Source organism: Coregonus clupeaformis, unplaced genomic scaffold (genome assembly GCF_020615455.1).
Source record: "Coregonus clupeaformis isolate EN_2021a unplaced genomic scaffold, ASM2061545v1 scaf0768, whole genome shotgun sequence".
NCBI classification, from domain to species: domain Eukaryota; kingdom Metazoa; phylum Chordata; class Actinopteri; order Salmoniformes; family Salmonidae; genus Coregonus; species Coregonus clupeaformis.
Genome location: NW_025534223.1, coordinates 173,779 through 191,724, shown reverse-complemented (window position 1 = coordinate 191,724; position 17,946 = coordinate 173,779). Strand labels below are relative to the sequence as shown.

Genomic DNA, 17,946 nt, shown 5'->3' with positions numbered 1-17,946 from the left:
TTGAAAACATCATTGGAAGGAGTATTTAGAGGGACAGAAGGGGTAGTGAGCGACTTTGTGCTGCCTTTCCCTAATGGGAAATTCAAAGACGTCTTTTGCATGCAGTGTTGTCATGCAGACTGTTTAAACCCAGCATTGCCACTGGCTTTAAGTGCAATAACTCTGTAAACGAATGAGGAATGAAAAATGGAGAGAGATGACTGATATGACTGATGTCAAGAAAGATGTCATGGTTCGTGGACACAAACATATGAAATGAGGGATTTTGATGGACACTGCTGGAGAGAGAGAGAGAGAGAGAGAGAGAGTCACAGAGGTTGTGTTTATAGACATGGGAAGAACAAACAGCAGAAAAATAGAAAATGGATGGATGAATAGATCAATGGATGACAGAAAAAAAGAGTGGAAGAGAATGAGGTAAAGGTAAAGTGCTGAGTTGGACTGATACAGTATGGAGGGAAAGTGAGCGAAACAAGCAGTCAATGCTCTCACAGCGCCTGAGATCTAAGCTCAGAGGATGTGAGAAATGCGAATCAAGATCACCGTCATGCGTGCCCTTCGCATTTGCTCTGGCAGAAACTTACGCACATACCAACTCTGTGGCGGCACCATCCTGTGCCACCACCATCTCCGCGATCCAGGGACTTTCTAACTCTCAGTGGACTCAAGGCATGCCAGCATGCAGCCAATCACAACGAACAGCTGCGGTTCTCACCCCCCACCCCAACCCACCCCTCCCCTCGCAGCAGCGTAGTGGACATAGCCAAGCGATGACTGACTGCGAATAAAGCTTGATATGATTCAAAATGTCTGTCTGTTTACCCAGTGGGAACTGTGGCCATTGAGGCTCATTGGAGCGGGGGTCAGGTCTAGCTTCCAGGTGGCTCTCTGGTGGTGCTGTAGAAAATAATATCACGTTTCATAAAGTGTGAATAGGAACGAAGTGCAAAGGTAGAGAAGGCGTTGGGGCAGGAAATGTGTTTGACCACAGAAGGTCTTTAAAGACAGTGAAAAGAGTAGTGTTTTTGGCCACAATACCTGTGCAACCATGAGTAATACAAAAAAACAGCAGAGTATGATGTTGTGTTGCTACCATGCTGTGTTGTCATGTGTTTTTTTTAAATTCTTTTTTTGTTTTGTTTTATTGGGGGTCGATCAGCTTAATATTGCAGATAAATTGTAACTTCCATTAATGTAATTGTCTGTATCACTTCCAATCCCCCATGTTTTTTATATATATACTCCCCTTTATTACTTTTCAACCCCGCCATCCTTTCCCTACTTGGGGTAAATTAGTGAACATCAATGCCCAGGCCTCTACTTCCAGCCTATACTTACTATCTACACCTTATGGACACAGTCAACTTTACAATAATTCTATTTTATTTGTTTTTGCTCCTGAACTTCTTCTACTCTCAACCTCTCCGATCATTTTCATGATGTCCATCCGGTTTGCTTCTATATGCCATATCTTTCTAACTGTGCTCATGTTGTCATGTGTTGCTGCCATGCTATGTTGTTGTCTTAGGTCTCTCTTTATGTAGTGTCTCTCTTGTCGTGATGTGTGTTTTGTCCTATATTTTTATTTTATCCCAGCCCCCGTCCCCGCAGGAGGCCTTTTGGTAGGCCGTCATTGTAAATAAGAATTTGTTCTTAACTGATTTGCCTAGTTAAATAAAGGTTAATAAAAATAAATGAAATGTAAAGTGCTTTAGAATGAGAGTGGAGAGAGAGAGTAATCACCGAAAGATGTCTTGGGAGCTCCTGGGAAACCTTGATTTTTGGTCAGAGGAGGGATTCTAGGCTGAGTCCTGTTGTGAATAGCTGGGGGAGAAAGGAATCAAGAATGGATTACAGAGGAGCTAGGCATGGTTTCAAGTAGCTGCAACATATTCCATATGTCTAAAGTATTGATGCTGTAAACCAGCACTTTACATTACATAGGTGTTACACCATATTAAAAAAACAGTATAATATGCAGTTATACCCTCAGGAAACAGGTGTAACAAGGGTAAGTAGTATTTAGCTGTCTGGACCTACACACCTGGAACAACATAATGACCTACTTTACATTACTGTACATTGGAATAAAGCTTATGCAACGGTGTTGCATGGACATGTATATGGGCATGTAGCATCCCTCATTGTTTCATTACCATGTAATATATATATCATATCATATATTCAATGCAATATATATATATAAATGGCTTACCTGGACGAGGTGGGAAAAGTGCGCGGGACATGGGTGGTTTCTGAGAAACAAAAATGATCTACAGTTGGTGGAAGTTTTTATTGACACCAGATCCACAGCCACAGTTCATATGTCAACGCTAATACGCTTCCGGTGCTAAAGCCATATTTTAGTTTTATGGTGAGGATAGCATTGTGCTTTGGGCTGTCTCCCCTTGAGTGCTACATCACTGAGAGTATCCCTTGAGGCTTCTAGCGTACCTAACGTGCCCCTCAACCTGACTTCTGACTGGAAGAGCCATTTCACCAGAAAACATTTATGGTCTGCTGTCTACACTTCACTTACTGGTACCTGACTTAGCCTAACTGACAGACACACACAACACACACACACACACACACACACACATACACACACACACACACACACACACACACACACACAACACACATGGTCAAGGGCCATATAACAGTCACAAACGCGCAAATGAGCTACAAAATCAAAATAGCTGATGTAAAAAGCGCTTTATAAATACATTTGATTGATTGATTGATTGATTGATTGATTGATTGTGAGTGGGCAGAAAGACTGTGTCAGAGCGAGCGTGTCATGTGTTGATTTGCGATGTTCTGCCTGTTTTGTGTTGTCACCGCTGGGGTGTGAGGGTCACCTTCTTTAACCCACATTAAAGAGTCTCTCAGGCCGGGTGCTGGGGTAAGACAGGGGAAGCAGACAGAAGTTTGTCTACTCTACTCTGGCCTTACACAACTCAGCTACACTCTGCTTTTCACCCTCTCTCACCACCTTGTATATTCTCCCTCCACAGAGACAGCAGGAAATAGAAAATGATTTTCTTGAAGGGTAAAGTTGTAGTGTGAGAATATGTATGCCTGTGGAAGCTATTTAATTCAGAGACTGAGAGTCCCGTAGATCATAGGTTCTTATGCTGTATGGCCAACAAAACACAGCACATACCATTGGCTTCGCAATAAGGGTCCGGTGCTTGTAGGGCTTCTGGATGATTTTGTCTGCAAAACATGAAGAAGAAGATGTTAACAACTGCTATTCTGAGAAGAGTGTGTCGGCAGGTCGTCTTTTGAAAGTCTGGCAAGTAGGAACAATAAAGCACAAATGGCTCACATGGTATGGATGTTTTATTCTGTTTTCTTGTGCCACAAAGATTTCTTACAGACTTCTTAAAAAATAAAACGATGTACTCCCTGAAATCGCTGATTTTCATTTTCCTAAGTGTGATGTACATACTGCCCATGCAGGGTTGGGGAGTAACTGATTACATGTAATCGGATTACCAAAAAACTTAAAGTGTAATCCATTACATTTTTGTCATTTAGCAGACACTCTTATCCAGAGCGACTTACAGTTAGTGAGTGCATACATTTTTCATACTGGCCCCCCGTGGCAATCGAACCCACAACCCTGGCGTTGCAAGCGCCATGCTCTACCAACTGAGCTACACAGGAGCTACACATTACCAGCTAAAATATTGTAATCACATTGGATTAAAAAAAATTATACATTATGACACCTTTCTGTTTTCTCAATGACATTTAATTCAGCATTGAAAAGAAGGCGGTAAGTTTACATTTGTTCCACCTGAGCGAGTCTGACCACAAGTCAGAGACCACCATGATGACACAACAAATGTGTTTTATGGATCCTTTTTGTCTTCTTCTAATGCCTCTTAAGGGGAAAGTAATCTAAAAGTAACTGAAAGTAATCAGATTATGTTACTGAGTTTGGGGAACCCAAATGTTATGTTAATGATTACAACTTTGGACAGGTAGCTAGTAACTGTAACCGATTACATGTAGAAAGTAACCTACCCAACCCTGCACCCATGTTGGTTTTGTGAATGACAGGCTTGCTCCAGACTCCGCTGCTTTCGTCTTTGTTGGAGCGGACCCCAAACTCGTATGGGGTGTTGGGCTTCAGGTTGTCAATCACGGTGTCGCTGGTGGGGCAGGTCTGGTAGATCCACTTCCTGTTCCTCTCCCTGTAGCGGACGGTGTAGTGTCTGCATGGGAAGGACAAACAAGGCACAGTAAACAACATGCTGATTCTTGTAAAGTAGCTGTGCATCTTTATGGTAAACTCTAACCTTTGGAAAATGCTGTCTTCATTTCACAACAAAGCACAGCAGGCGTGCACCACATCATACAGTATGGGTGGCTATTCCAGCTCCACCGTCTTCCATTAGCTATTGTTAATTCTGGCTCCGGTATCTCCAGTCATCTCGTCAGTGTCAACCGATCCCCTTTCATTCCCTCAGTGATTGTCTTTCTAGGTAGCGCAGCCGGCAGTAGCCAAGCAGTAAACAGAAGGAACTGACATTAGCTTTTAATACGCCACCAGATGGAAGGAGGCACTCTCAGCTGTAACTTAGGTTGAGATTTCCAACGACTCCTCCAACTTTCGGCGAGGGGGGAATTCTAGAATGCATTTAAGGCCGAGCATAAATAGAGTGATGGAAAAGTGTGTCTGTGTGTCCCAGCAGTACAGTCCGTGTATCCTCAGTCAACTCCTGCACACACCTGTGCTGGAACAGACCTCGGCCCATTCCCATGCTCCATTTTCCATAAAAAATAAATGACACACTTCCTCAACGTTTCTCTATAGAACTGTTATGCTTCATAAATCCTCCAAGGTTCGACAGTACAGTACATTGAATGCATGGTATGAGTTTAAATCTAGTCAAGCCTTCATACAGTATATCATCTTTATACATAGCTGGCAATAACAGCCTTGTATTCAGATCTCAGTGTGTGCACCTGATTTCAACTAGATCCTTTTCTTTTGTGAAAACCAGATCGTCTGAATGCCTAAACAGTGTGTAACTGTATTCACCTGTCATCCATTTTGCGCTGAGTGAGGCTGTTTCTGTGGAAAACTTTGGCCTGAAAAGGCAACATGGAACTGGAACCAGATGTTTCGCTGGCGGTGCGGTAGGGTATAACTCACCCGTCTTCCAGACAGTCGTTCATGATGTTGCCTACATCATAGGGCGTCTTCAGGAAGGTTCCCCAGGACAGCAGCACAGAGGTTGGGGTGATAGAGCCAATCACCAGGTGGAGTGGCTTCTCCAGGTTGACCTTTCCTGTGAGGACAAAGGTCAATGGTCATACACTATATTTACAACACGTTTGATGACCTGATTAACCTTTTAGATGTGTAGACAGACTGCCATAGGTACCTGTGCATTGTTTCTTCACATCATTACTCGGGATTGGCTGGACAGCAACAAGATACTTGGGCTCTGCGTCTGAAAGGGTTAAATAATAAAATGTTGTCACATTGATTTCTCTGTCATGGAAAAACTAATATACCAGAATGGGGAAAAGATTTTCCTGGACCGTGAAAGAACAGTGTGGGTAGAAAGAGTCCTCCTGACGCCTGGTGAGTCACTACCCAGCCAGGTCTCTGGTGTTGGGGAGATGGGCTGAAACTATTCAAACCAGCCGTAAACAGATGCAGAACAGATACACAGATGAAAGAGCTTGACTTCAAGCACAACAGATGAAAACAAACAGTCGTTCGGATGGTAAATTGAAATGCAGTTGAGTTGCTTGAACTCCTCTGAACAATGGAACGTTGTCCAACCTGTAGAGACTTTAATACATAGAATATAAAGGGGTTTATATTAGCCGCCCACAATCTAACAGTCGTGTATTGTTATTATACTTGTCTATATGCAAACAATGTCTGAGGCCAGCTAGGAGGGGTGAAAATATGGTTATGGATCTGGAACACAGTTAAGACACATCTGGCCACTTGGATTCAACGTGCTATAAAAACAGTGATCCAGAAATGTTGTGTTTCTGTTGCATGAGAACGGAGAGCTCATTAATGAATAACTGTACATAACAAAATAGACAGGATGTGAAGGGTGGAGCACTAAGGGCCTGAATAAGGGCCTGATTAGGTCCTGGTGTTCAATGGATTAACATAAAGCCAGAGCATTTGAGCTGGCAGGCCAGGAGTAGGAGTAGGTTGGCATGGATCGAAGCTGGCACAATGTTACGGGTAGGATATTGGACAAATGATAGTCATTTGATTGCTTAAAATAAAGAAAACTGTTGGGTGTGGGGAAACACTTTAAATCAATTTAAGTTAAGAGTCAGCACAGAAGAGAATCCGAGAGAGTCACAGTAACACAACCATGTCCTATTGGACTACTATGTGTCATCATTGCTGAGAAGGTTTTGTCTACCCTCTGCTCTCTCGTTGGATCCCCGTGGGCTCTCTCATGATGAGGTACTTCAATCAGGTGTTCTGGAGGGGCACCTGAGACCAATCTAACTCAGCTCTTTGTTGTCGTTGGTTTTGTACGTGGAAGGTCACAGCTTGTACCAGTGATAAATGATGTTTGATCACTTCTGTTGTCTCTCACACAGGTGAAAGGGCTCAAAGAGAAGTTGCTAAAAAGCTGTTCTGCATTGAACAAACAGCACTCCTTTCACTGATTGGGGAGCCAGCCAAGGGTGTTTTTCAATTCTCTTTAGTCCCTGGTTCCTTTCTACTCTAACACTTCAAAGCCTAGGATTTACACAATGGCCATTGAGGCCTTTTCATACGACAAGAAGAAACGTGTTCCTGACCTGCTCTCATTTAGTGCCTGTCCTAAATCCAAACAGATCAACACAAAACAGCAATAAAGGACTCATATTTGTTTGATTTAATTATTAAAGCACTCCAATGTTTACTTTAACACAAGTGAATGTAGAGAGTGGGAGTATCAAGGAAAATAAGCAACAGCGTATCGTTCAAATTCTAACATAAGCATGTGGTTTCACGCTCAATGGATGATCTACACAAGCTGTAAGGTAATCTTCCACTGACCCAGTGCTGCCCTGCTATGGTGCTGTAGTGGGTTGGGATGTTGGAATGTTGAAAGTATCTCATGAGAGGCTGTGGTTTGTGATGAATGGAACCCACTGAGCTGCAGGAAAGGGTTTGAAAGAGGAAAGTAAACACTGTGGAGTGCTCAGTGTAACTCCTGCCCTTTTCACCCTGTTTGGGGAATCTCTGTGCTCTACAAAGACAGGTTGCTAAGTTTCTCAGAGGAACGGTTTCTCCCCCCGGGTTATCTAGTGATGTATGTTGGAGTCACAATATACACTTATGTTATGACTATCTGATAAATGATGAATAGGTTAGTGTGTGTGTGTGTGTGTGTGTGTGTGTGTGTGTTTGTGTTTGTGTTTGTGTTTGTGTTTGTGTTTGTGTTTGTGTTTGTGTTTGTGTGTGTGTGTGTGTGTGTGTGTGTGTGTGTGTGTGTGTGTGTGTGTGTGTGTGTGTGTGTGTGTGTGTGTGTGTGTGTGTGTGTGTGCGTGGTCTTACCATAGACTAGTCTTACCTATCTCAGTCTCGTAGGGCTCTCCATTCTCAGGCAGCTGGATGAACTGTTTAGAGAACATGCTGCTGCCGTAACCCAGGATGTAGCCTTCCAGCTTGGTGTCAGGGTTGGGACGGACAAACTTCATCACGATGGTGTCGCCGGTGGCGTTGATGCGGACCTTCATGTTCTGTCTTCTCACTGTTAAAGACCAAGAAGTAGAATAATACAGTTGAATTGCATTGTAGTTGTGATTAGTTGAACTGTGGTTCATTACACGTAAAGATGCTAGTGTATTCCATCACAGCTAACCTTCAGCACCTCACATGAACATGAGCAGATTGCAAGTGCTGCATTTAAGAAACTTCTGGACTTAGGGGTAATTGCAAGATAAACTGCTGCCTCTCCCCAGGTACCCAAGGGATTCATCAAATAGGACTGTGTTTGTGGTTTTCATGAAACAGACTGCAGTACCCTTCAACTGCAGCCAATATAACCCTGAATGCATACAGGAGATGGAATACTTGATTCTTCCGTCAGTCTTAACATTGGACTATTAGGATAAACTCAAAGTACTTTAAACCCACTGATATCGTCAGGCTTGGAGAGGTAAAATTAGAAGGTGAAATGCAATGGAGGATGGAACTCTTGAAGGTTGAGCTCCAAAGAGTTCAGAAAAGTCATTATTCAAGAACAGAGGCTAAACATCAGTACTGGAGCTCATTTAAACCTGGTAATAAGCCTCTTTAGCTTTGGAGAAGGCTTTCCCTTGTCCACCAGATTCCCATATCCCACCATACAGGAACTTGACTGGTTCAGCTGCTGGGTTAAAGAGGCTGTTAAATGCTAATGAAAAGCAGGCTTAAAATGGATGTTGTGGCCGTTTTGTGTCGTCACACACATCAGTCAGCAGCCCGCCCTTTTAATGCCCATGCAGGCAAGAGGCAAGGCGAGCGTTCTGGCACTCCAGCTAATCCTAATCACGCAGAGTGTTAATTAGGCTTTAACGATAACCTAATCACTCCCATTCACAGAGCAAACTTGGAATGAACCTTGGATATCATATCGGCGCCTTCATTATCGATGACCCGTGAAACTCTTCAATCACGAGAAAGTGAAAAACAAACAAACAACCATATTTGTGTAGTGGTTTTGTGGAAGTTGCCAGGAACTATTGGTTTGGAAGAATTTAAAAGACCACTGGGTTTGCTGAATCAGCACAACATTGTGCAACTTATTCCACAGTGTGAGTGAATTAACTGTTTACTTGGATACTTGTGTCCATTTCGCATCTCTGCTTAACCCCAAAGAGTAATCTTGAATTGTTTGGAATATAATTGGAGGGAAAAGGATGTTTTGCTTGTCATGTTTCTGCTGTCGAACATCCTATTTCTAGTGGCGCCTTCCATTCTAACTGTCATTAATAAACGCATCTCCCCCGGCAACGTGACATAACCTCTGCTTACCTCAAGACTCAAGACTCCTGTCATGTTATTGCTGACTCCCTTTAATTTAACAAGAAGGATGTTTTCAGTCTCTGGCTTTATAGCTCTAAATCCATGAGGATCTATTAAAGAGACCCTAGACTTACAAGGACTGTAATGTGTTATCCTCTGATTATAGACCAGATGACAACTTCACCCCTTGTGGAGACAACAATATACAGATGAAGAGCGATTCTAGCTACAGGGGGAGAATGTGGAAGACATTATTATGTTACATAATACCAATAAATGTATACTGAAGCTTATGGAAAGGCCTACTCATCAAAAATGCAGGTTGACGTTTATTGTCATGAATCTTGCCCTGGAGGTAGAACTGAGAGATTTCTGCCACACTTAGAAAAAAGGGTTCCAAAAGGATTCTTCGGCTGTCCAAATAGGAGAGCCCTTTTTGGTTCTATGTAGAACTATTTTGGGTTCCATGTAGAACCATCTGTGGAAAGGGTTCTACATGGAACACCAAAGGGTTCTACCTGGAACCAAACGGGTTCTACATGGAACCAAAAAGGGTCCTTCAAGGGTTCTCCTATGATAACAGCCGAAGAACCCTTTTATGTTGTAGATAGCACCTTTTTTTCTAAGTAAAGGTATGCCTACACTCTTAGGAAAAAAGGTGCTATCTAGGGTTCTTCAGCTGTCCCCATAGGAGAACCCTTTGAATAACCCTTTTTGGTTCCAGGTAGAACCCTTTTGGGTTCTATGTAGAACCCTTTCTACAGAGGGTTCTACATGGAACCCAAAAGGGTTATATCTGGAACCAAAAAGGGTTCTACATGGAACTCAAAAGGGTTCTCCTATGGAACCAAAAAGGGTGTGAGTGTAGTGACCACTCTGCAGAGCTGCCTCCATTACATGAGTCATGCCAATAAATGCCAACCTGCATAAAAAATAGCCCCCTCATGCTGGAAAGCTTGTTAGCTATGTTGTTTACTGTTGTCAATAAAGTTATCCTGCTCTTGACTAATGTTTCAAGTTTTACGTTTTTAATGTCACATGCACAAGTACAGTGAAATGCCTTTCTTGCAAACTCAAAACCCAACAATGCAATAATCAATAACAATGTAATACTAGACAAAACACACAAGAAAAATATGAAGAACACAATAAGTAAGTAAGCATACTATATACAGGGTCAGTTCCAGTACCATATTTACAGTGTGCAGGGATACTGGAGTGATGGAGGTATATATGTACAGGGAGGGGTAAGGTGGCTAGGTATTAGGATGTATGATAAACAGAGTAGCAGCAGCTTGTATGTGAGTGAGTGTGCGTGTGTGTAGAGTCAGTATAAATGTATGTGCATATTATGCGTGAGTGAGAAGATGCTGGACTGAGTGTGTGAGTGTGCATAGAGACAGTGCAAAAATAAAAGGTAAATAAAGATACAAGGTTAACTCAGATAGTCCATGTAGCTATTTTGTTAGCTATTTTCAGTCTTATTGCTTGGAGATAGAAGCTGTTCAAGATCCTGTTGGTGTCAGACTTAATGCACCGGTACCGCTTGCCGTGCTGAAGCAGAGAGGATAGTCTATGGCTTGGGTGGTTGGAGTCTTTAACGATTTTCCGGGCCTTCCTTCCACACCGCCTGATATAGATGTCCAGGATGGCAGGGAGCTTGGCCCCAATGATGTACTGGGCTGTCCGCACCACCCTCTGTAGCGCCATGCGATCGAGGGCGGTGCTGTTGCCATACCATGTAGTGAAGCACACACCCCTGTGGGGCACTCGTGTTGAGGGTCAGCATGGCGGAGGTGATGTTGCCTACCCTTACCATCTGGGGATGGCCCGTCAGGAAGTCCAGGATCCAGTTGCAGAGGGAGGTGTTCAGACCCAGAGTCCTAAGCTTGGTGACGAGCTTGGAGGGGACAATGGTGTTGAACGCTGAGCTGTAGTCAATGAACAGCATTCTCACATAGGTATTCCTCTTATCTAGGTGGGCGAGGGCAGTGTGGAGAGCAATTGAGATTGCGTCATCTATTGATCTGTTGGGGCGGTATGCAAATTGGAGTGTGTCTAGGGTGTCTGGGATGGTGGAGTTAATGTGTGCCATAACCAGCCTCTCAAAGCACTTCATGATTACAGAAGTGAGTGCTACAGGGCGGTAGTCATTGTGGCATGAAGCCTTAGCGATCTTGGGGACAGGAATGATGGTCGTCATCTTAAAACATGTGGTGCTTGGTCCCTAAGACCCTCACAAACTTTTACAGATGCACAATTGAGAGCATCCTGTCGGGCTTTATCACCGCCTGGTACGGCAACTGCACCGCCCGCAACCGCAGGGCTCTCCAGAGGGTGGTGCGGTCTGCCCAACGCATCACCAAGGTCACAATGCCTGCCCTCACAGGAAGGCCAAAAAGATCATTAAGGACATCAACCACCCGTGCCACGGCCTGTTTATTACCCCGCTATCATCCAGAAGGCAAGGTCAGTACAGGTGCATCAAAGCTGGGACCGAGAGACTGAAAAACAGCTTCTATCTCAAGGCCATCAGACTGTTAAATAGCTGTCAATAGCCGGTTACTCAACCCTGCACCTTAGAGGCTGCTGCCCTATGTACAGTACATAGACATGGAACAGTAGTCACTTTAATAATGTTTACACACTGCTTTACTCATTTAATATGTATATACTATATTCTACTGTATTTTAGTCAATACCACTCCGACATTGCTTGTCCTAATATTAATATATTTCTTCATTCCATTCTTTTACTTTTAGATTTGTGTGTATTGTTGTGAATTATTATATACTACTGCACTGTTGGAGCTAGGAACACAAGCATGTCGCTACACCCACAATAACGTCTGCTAAATATGTGTATTTGACCAATACAATTTGATTTGATTTGATTAAAGACTGGGACAAGGAGAGGTTGAAAATTATTGTGAATATGCCTGCCAGCTGTGCATGCTCTGAGAAAGCACCCTGGAATACCGTCGGGCCCCGTGGCCTTGCAGGTATTGATCTGATTTAAAGACCTTTCTTATGTCGGCCTCAGAGAGCGAGTGTCACGCCCTGACTCTGGGGACTCGTATTTGTTGAGTCAGGGTGTGTATTTTCTGTGTGGTGTAGATCTAGATCGTGTAGATCTATGTTGACCGGTGTGGTTCCCAATCAGAGGCAGCTGTAGCTCGTTGTCTCTGATTGGGGTCCATACTTAGGCAGCCTATTGGCACTAGTGGGTTGTGGGATCTTGTTCCGTGTGAGGTATGTTGTACCTTGGACTTCACGTTTCGTTTAGTTTGTTGTTTTGTCATTGTGTTTATTCATTTTAATAAACATGTATGCATATCACGCTGCGCCTTGGTCCGTCCCATCTGTAAGCGAACGTGACAGCGAGATCACCCTATCCTCTGGGTCGGTGATGCCTTCACACCCGGCACAATGTTGTTGTTGTCAAAGTGGGCAATAAGCGTGCATAAAATGCATTGAGTTCGTCTGGTAGAGAGGCATCGTTGGGCAGATCACGGTTGGTGTCAAAAGGTGAGACGCCGAAAGCCGGGAGTTCTTTAAAGTGACAACTGAATCTTCTTCCAACTTTTAATGATATTAAGAATTCGTCTAGGAAAAAAATGTTTTTAAGCGTAAGCAGCAGGCATGTTTGATTTGCCAACTCTGAGTCTTCCAGGAGACAGATTGTGTGCGATCATAAGTATGTCCGTCTTCAGTCTCTTAAGCTATCTTCGGGCTGTTTGTTCTACAGATTGGCATTGACATCCTGTTGCCTTCTCAAATGGTGGGAAAGCATGGAAGTTTGACACTTAAGACGTGTAATCACGCATGCTGGTTTCTTGGCACGGACGTGGTGTTTCACAGTTGAAGACTTTCCAACTGCAGCTGATTGACCCAAGAGCAGAATCCAGTGTGAGGCTGATCACAAGTGAAAAAAGTTGGTTTGGTTCCATGACCCTTAAAGTGAACAACAGCCAGCCTTCAGGGTATTGCGCTTAGGGAAAAAGTCTAGCTAGCATTTAATCCTTTGGCAGACTTCTAAATATGTTAGTCATAAGCAACTTCTCTTCCAGCGATATCCCATTCCGTTGTGTTTGTTTGTTGTATATTGAATGAGGAACTAACAAACTTTAATCAAACCAAACTGTGAAACCCCTGCACTATATTCTGTTCTGGAACATGGTCCTTCCATTTCTCCCATATTGAGCATACCTGTACCTTCTCAAAATGACACACACAACTGTAACAAAAGTCCCTTAAATCTCCAGACACCGCTTTTATAAATCGACTCTCCAGGAGCATTTTACCTCATGGCTATAGGGAACATAAATGGTCCCTGACAGCTTCTCTAGGTTCATATGTATATATTGTCCAGTCACATTTAGTAGATGGACGTGATCTCAACGTTCTGCAGCTGTGGATGTACTCCATAACTGAATGGGCTTTCACTGGCAGCACATACTGTAAAAAGCACATGCATTGCCGCGTGTTGACAAACACAGACCTGCTCTCCTACTGTATTCTCTCTGACTGTGTGTCCATCTGACATGAGTCCAACTTCACCCTTTCATACGTAGAGCTTCCCATCCCTCCTTCTGCAGCTACAGTAGTGGGGCACAACAGCCCCCCCCCCACATCCTCACCAGAGAGATGGTAGTTAAACAGCGTGAAGGTAGGGGATTTTTGCACCGAGCACTGTTGCACAACTGATGAGTCTTTTGGTGTGTGAGACCCTGAGCCGTCTCTCTTTCATCTCCTCTAATGAAGTTTGACCATGCATGAAGAGCTGCGGGCCAACCCCGTCTCCAGCTGCCTGCACAACCACAGCTTCAACATACACCGAGCTCAGACACTCAGGTACACACATGTAGCCCATTTACAATGTACCCCCACCACCACCACCACCGCACGGAAAGCAAAGCAGGCACGTGTATGTACTCAGGAATATACATGTCGCACCTTAACAATGTGCAGAAAGCAGACACCGCCGCACGGAAAGCAAAGTGGACACGTGGATGTTGTACAACATGTACTGTTTAACAAGAAGCTTCTCTGCCTGAGATTCTGGTGTGTGCGGAGGGGAGATGTTGGCCCAATCCCAAGCCGAACCAAACCCCTCCCTGCTGCGTTAGACACCGCAATCACAAGGCTACATCCTCTGGGAAGTCCACTGGACGGCAGCACAATTATTATTAGGATAAGATTTCTTGTCAACACACAAATTGGCACTCACATAGATTAACCTTTTTTAAATCATGGGATCCTGTCCAAGAAACACCCCAAGACAACCAACAGGCAGATATATACACACACACACACACACACAGCTATGTCCTACTATAATTAATTCCCATTCAAAATCCTATTTTCCCTAACCACTAAACCTACCCTAAACCTAACCCTTACCCTAACCTTAAACCCCAACTCTAAACCTAACCCTAAACCTAACCATAAACCTAACCACTAACCCTAACCCTAATTCTAACCCTAACCCTAATTCTAGCCATAAACCTAACCCCTAAACCTAAAATATTATATTTACAAGTGAGGACAGGCAAAATGTCCTCACTTCTCAGAATTTTAGTTGGTTTACCATTCATATACACACTGCTGCTCAAAGAAAATGTTGATATTGGCGAGTGTTTGCATGTGAGCTAATACAGTGTATCGATCATCCATTGTTTTTAGCCTGACATTTCCCTTTTCATTTCTAGGAAAGTGAATTCATCATATTACATAACTACTGTATGTTTAATGGGCCAATCAGTAGACTGCTGAAAGTCCTGTAGCTCGAACAGTTTGAACATTATCTCTAACAAGAGGCAATTCAAGCTCCAAACCGACATTACAATTCTACAGTAAGACCAAAAAACATCAGAACAAAATTCAAGGAAACATAATGTATGTACCGGTGACAACCAAACTTCTGCTTTTCATTCAGTTTTTGAGTCAAACTAATTCTTATCTTGCACAGTCACAGTTACAGTGGTTTTGCACCTGAATCTAAATGCATTGCATTAATGGTCAGTAAGTCGCTTGGATAAAAGCATCTGCTAAATGGCATATATTATATTGTTATTCTAATGAGGATATCATTCACACTGTGATTTCGCTGCAGTCAAGTCTGCACAACTCTATACATTATGCATTGTCCCAAACATTTTGGTCAATACTTTTGGGATAATTTCATGGGACTTTACAAACTGGACCAACTGGACCATGAAACCCCTACTTTATGTTCACATAGCAATTTGGTTTTGGCAAAGCAATTTTTTTCTATACAATGTCAATGGCATTTGGAGAACATATTCAAAGTCAGCAAAACATTGCATAGTGCACAATGCACAATGATAAGCAACAACAACACAAAACCACTTTCCGTCACAAATGCATTGGCAAAAACATAACATGCATGCTCAAAACTATACATAAAACACGTAACACAAGACCACACTATCCAGAAACACAATACACCGGACTTTACAGAACAGCCAATCTGTGCACTTGCCTCTAATCCTCTGTGCAGGGATGCAGCTGAGGAGAATGGATCCAGCGAGGAGCAGGAGAGAGACTCTGAGGAGCATGGTGCCTGCCATGGAGATCTCTGGACAGGGATGCTGGACAACTTCAATAAGGTAGCAGCTCAATTTAGGACTTGTGCAGCGCTCCGTTGAAACACTGTGGAGTGGAGATGACCACCGGACCACGAAGCATCTATACTAGCAGGATAGGAGAAGGGTGGGGGGTGGGAGGGGACTGCCGATGTCACAACCACAACCCCACACACCACACACCCTATTCTTGGGTGGGTGGGGAGGGTGGTGGCTAAATGCGTGGAATCTCACTGAAATGTTTCCCTCTATTTCCCTCCCTCCTTTTTTGCATCACCCACCCGGTTTTCCCCTCCTCCTCCTCCTCCCCTCCGCCTCCCCTTCCTCCTCCCCTCCTCCTCTACTCCTCCTCCTCCACCCCTCCTCCTCCTCCTCCTCCTCTTCCTCCCCCTCCTCCCCCCTCCTCCTCCTCCTCCTCCTCCCCTCCTCCTCCACCTCCCCTACCTCCTCCTCCTCCTCCTCCCCCTTCCTCCTCTCCTCTCCTCTTCTCCTCCTCCTCCCCCTTCCTCCTCCTCCCCCCTCCTCCTCCTCCCCCTTCCTCCTCCTCCCCCTTCCTCCTCCTCCTCCCCCTCCTCCTCCTCCCCTTCCTCCTCCTCCTCCTCCTCCTCCTCCTCCTCCCCCTTCCTCCCCTCCTCCTCCTCCTCCTCCCCCCCTTCTCCTCCTCCTTCTCCTCCCCTTCCTCCTCCTCCTCCTCCTCCTCCTCCTCCTCCCCTTCCTCTTCCTCCTCCTCCTCCTCCTTCCCTTCCTCCTCCTCCTCCCCCCTTCTCCTCCTCCTTTGTGTGATTTTTTTTTATTTATCCTTTGTTCAACTCAACTGATATTGTGATGTAGATGCCAGGAGGTGCCAATGTGGTTGGCAAAACAGGGGGGGTGGCACAGGGGGAGAACAGGAGTGGCACCCTCGCTCCATCCTAACCTATGGCCTTGGGAATAAAGTTAAACTCATGCAGTGTAGTTTGTATGACACACTCCCATCTCCACTTCTGCCCAACATGTGCACACTGTGCAGACTAACCAGTACCATGTTTTTAAGCACTTTGCTTTTGGAACACACTACACAACAGTACATTCTTTCTGAGCACAACTGACACGGGTGGAGCAGCGCCATCGGGTCTCGAAATCCAACCTCCACTGGAGCTCTTTGGGAGGCAGTGACCATGCTCTCCCGCCAAGAACTGGAGCTCCTAGGATAGAGGGGGTATGAGTGGGGTTGGTACGGAGGAGAGGAGGAGGAGGGGATGGAGGGAATGGGGGTGTGTCCACACACTTCCTTCCAGCTGATTATGGTAGGAGTCCCATCCAACCCACACGTGCCATCGCATGCGACAGGATACAGACTGACAGTTGTTCCAGACAGAGTGCCTGCCTGCTCCATCCCACAGGAACTGAATAAAGGCGTATTCATGATTCATGCTGCACTCCACTAAATCACCAAATCCAGATTTTATGCAATGGACAAATTAATGGGTGACTGACTGACCACCAGAAGTATGAATAACAGAAACCAAAACACACATGTATTCTGACTTTTAAAAAAAAAGAAGGGCTGTTAAGGGAAAAAATTAAATGTTGAAACTTGGGAAACACATTAACCCCTCGTACTCGTTGGACCATTCCTGCCAGAGACACAGTGACCAACAAGCATTGACATGCAGGTAACCAAAGTCAACACCCAAGCTGAGTGGCGGACTGGAACCAAAAATCAGCCCCGGCATTTCTAACACACCGGCTCACTTTTTTCCTTGTGGCCCCCACACCGGACCATTTTTTTCCTGGCGGCCCCCACAACAGCCCAATTCTTCCTTGAGGCCACCATTATTAGCCAGACAGTGATCATTTTGCGCCAAAAAAAGTTAGACTGGCCCACTAGGCTAAAAATGGACCAGCCCACCTGGCATTTGCCCGAGATGCCAGATGTCCAGTCCGCCCCTGCCCAAGTCCTGTACAGTTGTGAAACTTCAGGGTCCTTTTTCATCCTCTTGACTGCAAACAAACATGTTGTTTTTGCCTGACCAGGGGGCCAGGCTGGCTCCACGCCCGATCCAGTTAAAGTGAAATGATACCACATCAAAAGAGAGCCAGAGCAGAGTGTTCAGTAGTGACAACGGCTTGGACTAATTAGGTTAAGGTCTGGACACACTGTAATCAGAAAGTTTGGCCCCAGTAACCAGAAACAGTTTTACCTCAGAGCACATGGCTCTTACATTGTTCTGCTAATTAGGACAATGACTCAGTGGTTGAGTGACCCATTAATGTTTAACTCTGACAGTAAAGTACAGATCGTTCTTGTGTTTGTGCACTTCCTGTAGGGGTAGATCACCGTCACTATAAACA

At 44.5% G+C, this 17,946-nt stretch overlaps 1 protein-coding gene across 15 annotated transcripts in view; it reads right to left on the bottom strand.

Annotated features, from left to right (window-relative positions):
- The window catches only part of abi3bpb (ABI family, member 3 (NESH) binding protein b), a 30,277-nt gene extending 14,580 nt beyond the window's left edge, over nucleotides 1-15,697 (bottom strand). For 10 of the 15 annotated variants that reach the window (XM_045216656.1, XM_045216657.1, XM_045216658.1 and 7 more), the window contains exons 1-9: nucleotides 15,510-15,697; nucleotides 7,569-7,748; nucleotides 5,406-5,474; nucleotides 5,174-5,309; nucleotides 4,039-4,229; nucleotides 3,170-3,222; nucleotides 2,216-2,255; nucleotides 1,744-1,824; nucleotides 823-897 (exon numbers count right to left, since the gene is read on the bottom strand). In XM_045216656.1, coding sequence (XP_045072591.1) covers nucleotides 823-897; nucleotides 1,744-1,824; nucleotides 2,216-2,255; nucleotides 3,170-3,222; nucleotides 4,039-4,229; nucleotides 5,174-5,309; nucleotides 5,406-5,474; nucleotides 7,569-7,748; nucleotides 15,510-15,597 — 913 coding nt within the window. In that variant the 5' untranslated portion in view covers nucleotides 15,598-15,697. The remainder of the gene's footprint in view (nucleotides 1-822; nucleotides 898-1,743; nucleotides 1,825-2,215; nucleotides 2,256-3,169; nucleotides 3,223-4,038; nucleotides 4,230-5,173; nucleotides 5,310-5,405; nucleotides 5,475-7,568; nucleotides 7,749-15,509) is intronic. The other 5 variants (XM_041859252.2, XM_041859258.2, XM_041859262.2 and 2 more) reach the window with 1 other exon arrangement.
- Nucleotides 15,698-17,946: the final 2,249 nt, after the last annotated feature.